Source organism: Corvus kubaryi, unplaced genomic scaffold (genome assembly GCF_017639235.1).
Source record: "Corvus kubaryi isolate FWS band 111438036 unplaced genomic scaffold, C.kubaryi_AGA036_p1.0 37398, whole genome shotgun sequence".
In the NCBI taxonomy this organism is placed as follows: domain Eukaryota; kingdom Metazoa; phylum Chordata; class Aves; order Passeriformes; family Corvidae; genus Corvus; species Corvus kubaryi.
Genome location: NW_024581137.1, coordinates 4,660,939 through 4,668,865, shown reverse-complemented (window position 1 = coordinate 4,668,865; position 7,927 = coordinate 4,660,939). Strand labels below are relative to the sequence as shown.

The window sequence follows — 7,927 nt, the reverse complement described above, 5'->3', positions numbered from 1 at the left end:
CAAAGTGCAAGATAAATTTTGCTTTCACCACAGTAATGTTCTGCGTTAGTATTTTTACCTGCCTTTTTACTCATTGTTTCTTTTTTAATTATTATTGGTTTTAGTTGTTTCCTGATTTTAGTTTTACAGTTCAGTCATATGATGGACAGAAGACTAGCACATAAACAAGGTTGCAAAGAGTTATATTCAATTCTTTGAGAAAACCACATGAAGAGGACCTTAGGCTTATGTACTGGGTGGACCCTGTACACTTTTCATGCATTTATTTTAATCCAAATCGCAAACCATCACTTATGAGGTCATCTTGACTTTCTGTGTGTATCAAGCTGATACCAAATTGATTTCTGCCTTTTTTGTTTTTATATATTCTCTATATCCTTTGCATATGTATTTGTACCTCTGTAGCCTATTACTGTATTCGTAGCTAGCCCCAGTACTTTTCACTACCCTGATAGGGCAAAACACATTCCAGAGGCTCCAAGCTGGGGATCCAAAGCTTCAATCCTCTCTTGGTTCTTCTTGAGAGCCAAGGCTGATACCAGCTCTTCGAGACACATTTTCATAAACTAAGTTTAGTTCCTATCTAAAGAGGGGGGATTTAGAAAACACTTGTGTGGATACAATATTGCTGCTAGCAAGAATTTTTCTTGTGTCTTTCCAGTCCCGTGAGATAATTTCTCTCTCACAGAAGATATTAGCAGAGTTCTATAAACTATGAACACCTGCGACCTTGCAGAGCTTTGTTTATGGTACAGTAGAAAAATATTTTGACAATGGATGTTTTAGGATTTTAGCCAATCATCCCAGGGGTTGGCTGATCCTTTGACCAATTAGACTACGAAGAAAAAAGTCTATAAAAGAGTTTGTAAAATAATTAAATAGATCAATCTTGCTGCACAATTCCTGCCTGTTGGATCTCTCTTCTCCTCCCCTACCACTGCGGGATACCGTAATATTTGGTGAACCCCGACGTGTCCTGCACGCTGTGAGCCAAGCTGCATTTCTCTAGAGGTACGCTGTTTCCTTCCCCCCCCCCTCCCCGGACTGGGATGTGCGACGGGACGGGAAAAATGGCAACCAGCGGCTTAGAAATCGACTCTGTGTTATCAGCCTGGAGGGGTGTTTTCAGTTCAAAGGACACCTCTGTTTCTGAGAACTCACTCCGTGAAGCATTAGACTGGGCTATCAGGCATGGATTCTTACCAAACTCAGAGGCTGCCCTGGACTTTGGGTGGCAGCACGAGTTCAGGTCTGCTCTATTTCACGAATTCCCGTCTGGGGATTCGTCAGTGCCGAAATTACTGCGCGCTTGGCAGGGTTTGTTCAAGCTGCTGATAGAGTTTACATGTCACAGCAGAGCTGGCTCGTCCGATTCGGAGGCATGTGATAGAGAGATATCGGAAAACCCCCCCCGGCTCCACAGGCGGGGGATGCTGCGGAGCCTGCACCGGGTCATGATGCGCTGCCGCGGGACCCCTCAGCCCCCGAGGACACCACGCCGGCAGAGCAACTGGCGGGGGTGTCGGGGCAGCAGGATGGTGCACAGCCCGCCCTGCCTTTCGGTTCCGCAGCGGCAGCCGCGTTTGCAGCACCGCGTTTTAGTGGGCTCGCGTCCTGAACCCCTATGGTGGCTCCAAGCCCATCTACGCAGGCACCTGCCGCACCGAGAATGCCCGGGTGCGGCTCGTCACCCCCCACAGCGACAAACTGTTCCACACAAAAGCAGAACCAAGCAGTCGACCTTTAAATACAGCATCTGCCTATGTTGGCAGAGCTCCCGAACATATCACGGCAGCTGGCGGAGCTGCTCAGCTCGCAAAAGCAGCTGTTGCAGCTGCCGGAGACACCCCACTGCGCAGGGCACGCCGTGCCCACGCCACCCGCGAGAGATGCTCCCAACCCAGAACCAGCGGCGGTGGCGGCGGTCGCGGTGTCAGCGACCGGCACTGCGCCGGCGTCCCGGCCGCCAGTGGAGCTGAGACCGGCGAAAGAAGCGGCAGTCGCGGAGGCCGTGCCCCGGCCTCCAGCGGCTCTGGGTGCTACCGTGGCACAGGAGACAGCGGCGGCTCCGGGCACTGCTGCAGCATCGGAGATGGCCGCAGCAGCCCCAGCGCCGGATCGGTCGAAACCGCCTGAGATTGCATCCTCGATAGCGGCTGAGGCTCAAACCCCTGCACAGCCAACTGCAGCCACTGCTGTCAGTTTCTCTTCTGGTCGGTCGATTCTTCCCCGCCCACCTCTGTTCGTTCACAGCTCCTCAAAGCTGCTCATACCCGACGATTCATTCTCAGGCAGTGAAGCAGAGGAGGCTTTGGCCCCAGGGCGTAAAGCCGCTGCAGCCGAGCAGCAAAAGAAAAGGCTGCTCCAGTCTCGCCCCTGGACCTTCCTGGACTGCACTGTGACAGTGCGTCGGAGACACTACAACCATTTCTGGGAGGCACTTAAGATGCGGGCTCTGGAGGAAGGCGATTGGGATTTATTGGAAACACTGGGGATGCCAAGCAGAGTTGAGGATTCTGAGAGTAATCAGGAAGCTGTTACACTGCATCCACAGGCTGTGCCAGTGGTTCAGGATGGCAGTGACTCCCTCAAAGGGGAGATCCAAGCTTTCCCAGTGTATAAGGCTCTCCCAAATTCAGGCCAGCATGATAAGCATGAGGTAATTGCCTGGAAGGTTGCACAGGATCTGCAATTCAAGGTTGCACAATATGGGCTCGGTTCTGCTGAGGTTATGCAAATGATAAGGGTGATAAATACAGATTTGCTTGCTCCATTTGATATCAGGCACTTAGGTCAAATCCTATTTCAACCTGTACAATGTGCACTTTTTGAGAATACCTGGAGAAAGCTGGCCAATAAGACTGCATTAGGGAATATGCAGCTCCCTGCTGAGGACCCTAGACGTGCAGTGGGGACAGATGCTCTTATGGGACTGGTCCCTTCTCTGATCCCAATCTCCAGCGTACCTTTCCCTCTAGCGTCCGGCAGGAAGCTCAACAGGTTGGCATGGCAGCCCTGTTGAAAACCATAGAGCTGTCTGATCCTAGAAAGCGATATACTGAAATAATTCAAGGGAGATCAGAGTCATACCTCTCTTTTGTGGAGAAGGTCACTGCTTCTCTCGAGAAGCAGGTTGACAATAACAGGTTAAGGCAGATGTTGTTAAAGCAGTTAGTGAGAGATAACGCAAACGAGGAGTGCAGAAAAATCATAGATGCCTTACCAGGGGACCCTAAAATCACAGACATGGCTGGGGCCTGCTCTAAGGTGGGATCTGGGAACCAGAAAAGGTCTGCTTTGGCTGCATTCCTGCAGCCTGTTCACACATCTTCTGGTCATGAATCAAAGCAACCCAAACACGTGAAAAAACTGAAACGGCCTAAGCCGAGCCAAAAAGAGAACACAGTGATCCTCCAGTGCAAGAGGTGTGGCAGGCCAGGGCATTGCACGGGCTACTGTAGATCCCGGACTCATGCCAATGGTCAGCCTTTGTCAGGAAACTTCCACCGGGGTGCAAGGAGAGGCAATTGCTCTCCGATGCAGTCTCTCCCCCAGAGAGTGGCACAGGTACAGGCACAGGCCTACCCAGCCACCCTGGAGACGGCACCCAGGGATCAGACGGGTTTGATGTCCACACCGCAGCTGCAGTCGTCTTAGACTCTAGAGGTATTTATAAGGTTCCCTTGGATGCGTATGGACCCTTAGCCCAGGCATCCAGTGCGATGCTGGTGGGAAAACCTGACATTACCCATCAAGGAATCTTAGTGCACTCAGGAGTTATTGACGCTGACTTTACAGGTCAGATTCACGCTATGGTCTCCACGCAAAAACCCCCTGTCACTATTCCTGAAAAGACCTGCCTTGCTAAATTAGTGCCTTTTAAGTCTTGTGTCCCCAGGATAGAACAACAAACTCACGGAGATAATGGCAGTGGATCTACGGGACTTCCACAGGCCTTCTGGACTGCAGACATCTCTGACCAAAGGCCACAGATGTATGTACCAAAAGTACACACATGTACCCTGATCCTGCCGAACGCCCCTTCACCCCGGACTCAGCTTCGAGGTTTGATTGATACAGGTGCTGATGTAACTCTCATCTCCTTCTCTGTGTGGCCTCCCTCATGGCCTTTAGCCCCGGTGGGATCGGCCATCGCAGGATTAGGAGGAACCACACAGCCTGTGGTGGTGAGGGACCCAGAGGGACACACAGCTACAGTCAGGCCTTATGTTACTATCACTTCCCTTAACCTTTGGGGACAGGACGTGTTGGCAGCTTGGGGGGTACAAATTGGGACAAATTTTTGATAGGGGTCACTGTGCGTAAGGATGCACAGTATCTTACACTGCCTTTGCGGTGGCTGACTAACACACCAATCTTTGAGCCACAGTGGCCCCTACCAAAGGAGAAGTTAGACGCCCTTCATCAGCTGGTTCAGGAACAGCTACAACAGGGGCACCTTGAACCTTCTACTAGCCCCTGGAATACTCCTGCTTTCGTAATTAAGAAGAAATCAGGGAAATGGAGACTGTTACAGGACCTCTGGAAAGTTAATGCAGTAATGGAAGGCATGGGGGCATTGCAGCCTGGCATGCCCTCTCCCACCATGATTCCAATGGGGTGGGACATCCTGATCATTGATTTGAAGGATTGCTTTTTCACAATTCCTTTGCATCCTAATGACAAACCAAAATTTGCCTTTACTGTGCCTGCCATTAGCAATGCTGAACCTGCTAACAGATACCAATGGAAAGTCCTCCCTCAAGGGATGAGGAACAGCCCAATTATCTGTCAGTGGTATGTTGCCCAAGCTTTATCCAGAGTTGCAAGCAGTTTCCTGATGCATGCTGCTACCATTACATGGATGATATCCTGGTGGCAGCGTCCACCCAGGACAAGCTGCTGGGAATACAGCCTCAGCTGCTCGCTGCTCTGCATGCCTATGGATTAGAGGTAGCTCCAGAGAAAGTTCAACAGCTTCCTCCTTGGAAATATTTAGGAGTAAAACTTTTGGACCAAACTATCCAACGCCAAGAGGTGCAATTCCCAGATTAGATTAAAACCTTGAATGACGCTCAGAAGCTGCTGGGTGTCATCAATTGGTTACGATCTTATTTAGGTCTAACCACAAAGCAACTTTCTCAGCTCTTCAATATTTTAAAGGGGGACCCCGATCTGAATTCACCTTGGGAGTTGATGCTGGAAGCGTGACGAGCGCTGCAGGAGGTCCAACGGGCTGTTTCCACTCGTCAGGTTTATCGAGTGGATCCCTCCATTGCTATCACTGTTTTCATTACTATTCCAGACCTCCATCCTACAGGTATCATTGGCCAGTGGAATGCACAATGGCCTGATCCTCTGCATATCCTAGAATGGGTCTTTCTGCCTCACCAGCCAAAAAGGACTGTGACCACAGTGTTTGAATTGGTTGCTTCTCTGATAATCAAATGCTGCCAATGGTGTTTGCAACTGATAGCAGCAGATCCTGCAGTAATTGTCATTCTAGTCTCAAGGGAATACTTTGAGTGGAGCCTTATCCATAGTGCTCCTTTGCAAAGTGCGCTGCAAAACTTTTCAGGGCAGATTACTTACCATCTGCCCAGCCATAAATTAGTGCAGTTGGCAAAATCAACCGTACTTTCCTTGCGGCCGAGAAATAGTCGAGTGCCAGTGCAAGGACCCACCGTCTTTACGGATGGTTCTGGGAAAACTGGGAAAGCCATCGTTACCTGGAAGGAGGGATTGGAATGGCAGGGGCTGAAGGAACACAAGTCAGGCTCTGCTCAGTTAGTTGAATTAAGGGCTGTTACCATGGCTTTTGAGCGATTCTCACAGGTACCTTTTGTCCTGGGTTGCAGTGTATTCTATTACCATCCTCATGAGCTGTTGAAATCAGGTGGGGCAGTGTTTCCTTGCCTTCTCCCCCCAGACTATCTTTCTGTTATTGGCCCATCATTGTCCTGCTGCATGACTCAGAGATAACTCCCTCTGGACCATCTTCTGTTAATGAGCCTAATCAACACTTGGCCTCATGACTCATCCCACTGTGAGATGCTCCACCCAGAGGGAGGAACCAAGCATTCCATCCTGGATATAATCTGAGATTCTGAACACCAGAGACAACCTTTCCACTGGATTTCCAGAGGGCAGGAGCTACATAGCCACCACTGGACTTTCTGAGGAAGAGCAGACCCTTTCTACAGGATCACCACTTCAGGAGGACTGCAGCCACCATTGTACCGGACTGCTACCACTACCCTAATTAACAGGGTTTCCGGTTGTATCCTGACTCTGTCAGTTTAACCCAGTGCCTTTATATTTTTCCCCCCCCTCTTTTTATTTCCCTATTCAATTGTTATTCTGACTTGGTGTCTCCCACTAGTTTGTTTTCAAACTAGTACACCTTTGAATTTGGTTACTGACTCTGCTTACGTAGCAGATATAACCCAACACTTAGATTGTTCATTTCTGAAGGAGGTGAACAATGCAACTCTGTTTTCACTATTACAAACCTTGTGGTCTGCAATTCAGGTTTGAGTGCACCCATATTACATGCTGCACATTCAAAGCCACACCGATTTACCAGGGTTTCCAACTGAAGGCAATGCCAGGGCTGACATGCTAGCCAACCCTGCGTGGGTAGGGCCTCAGCCTGACAAAATTGCACAAGCCAAGGCATCGCACGGTTTCTTCCATCAAAGTGCACATACCCTGCAGAAGCAGTTTCATTTAACGCCAACCGAGGCGCGCAACATTGTCAGCGCTTGTGCTGACTGTCATGGACTCGCTGCGCCTTTGCCACTGGGGGTAAACCCCAGAGGCCTCAAAGCCTTGCAGCTTTGGCAAACGGATGTAACTCACATCCCAGAATTTGGTCGGCTGAAATATGCGTACGTGTCTATTGACACTTTCTCCTCAGCTATGTGGGCTTCTGCTCACACTGGAGAGAAGGGCCGTGATGTCATTGCCCATTGGAAACTGGCTTTCTCGGTCCTGGGCGTGCCAGCTGTTGTGAAGACCGATAATTGTCCTGCCTATGCCTTGGAGAAGACGCAGCAGCTCTTGCACCTATGGGGTGTAGACCATACCTTTGGTATCCCACATTCTCCTACTGGCCAAGCTATTGTCGAATGCGCTCATGGTACCTTGAAGTGTGTTTTGGAAAAACAAACAGGGGGAATGCATGGAGAAACCCCACAGAGCCAACTAGTAAAAGCTTTGTATACAATCAATCACCTTACAGTACCACAAAATTCAAATAATCCTGTTATTTTGAATCATTTTCTCTCACTGCAGTCTTCAGGCGAGACACAACTGCCCTGGGCAAAAGTCTGGGTACGGAATTTACTTACTAACCATTGGGAAGGCCCTCATGAGCTTATTGTTTGGGGTCGTGGGTATGCTTGCATTTTCACAAATACGGGGTACGGTGGCTACCTTCAAAATGTGTTCGCCCTGACCTACGGCACCAGAGGCAGAACAGGCAACCTCCAAATGATGACCAGAATGCCAACCATCCAAATGGTGACCAGAATGTAGATCATCAGGTAATGATTCTTCTGAAGATGACCAGGATGTCCACCGTCAGGTGGATTGCCCTTCCACAAGCAGAGACTGAACTTTAAATTTCTTGTTATGGAGTCAGATAGTTAAAGCCCTTAAGGCTATATTTAGAATTAATAACTGATGTAAATTTCTATTTAGGATTAATACCTAGTAGAATTGTTATCTTATAAAACAAAAAGGGGGAATCGTGGATACAATATTGCTGCTAGCAATAATTTTTCTTGCTTCTTTCCAGTCCCGTGAGATACTTTTCTCTCTCACAGAAGATATTAGCAGAGTTCTATAAACTATGAACACCTGCGACCTTGCAGAGCTTTGTTTATGGTACAGTAGAAAAATATTTTGACAATGGATGTTTTAG

At 49.0% G+C, this 7,927-nt stretch overlaps 1 protein-coding gene across 1 annotated transcript; it reads left to right on the top strand.

The window, feature by feature from the left end:
• Positions 1–1,049: 1,049 nt before the first annotated feature.
• Positions 1,050–7,540, top strand: LOC121671872. The gene is given in 7 exon segments (XM_042044141.1): positions 1,050–1,677; positions 1,773–2,659; positions 2,962–3,146; positions 3,899–4,080; positions 4,251–4,823; positions 4,826–5,557; positions 6,539–7,540. Coding segments are annotated over 7 exon segments (4,188 nt in total). The 3' UTR covers position 7,540.
• Positions 7,541–7,927: the final 387 nt, after the last annotated feature.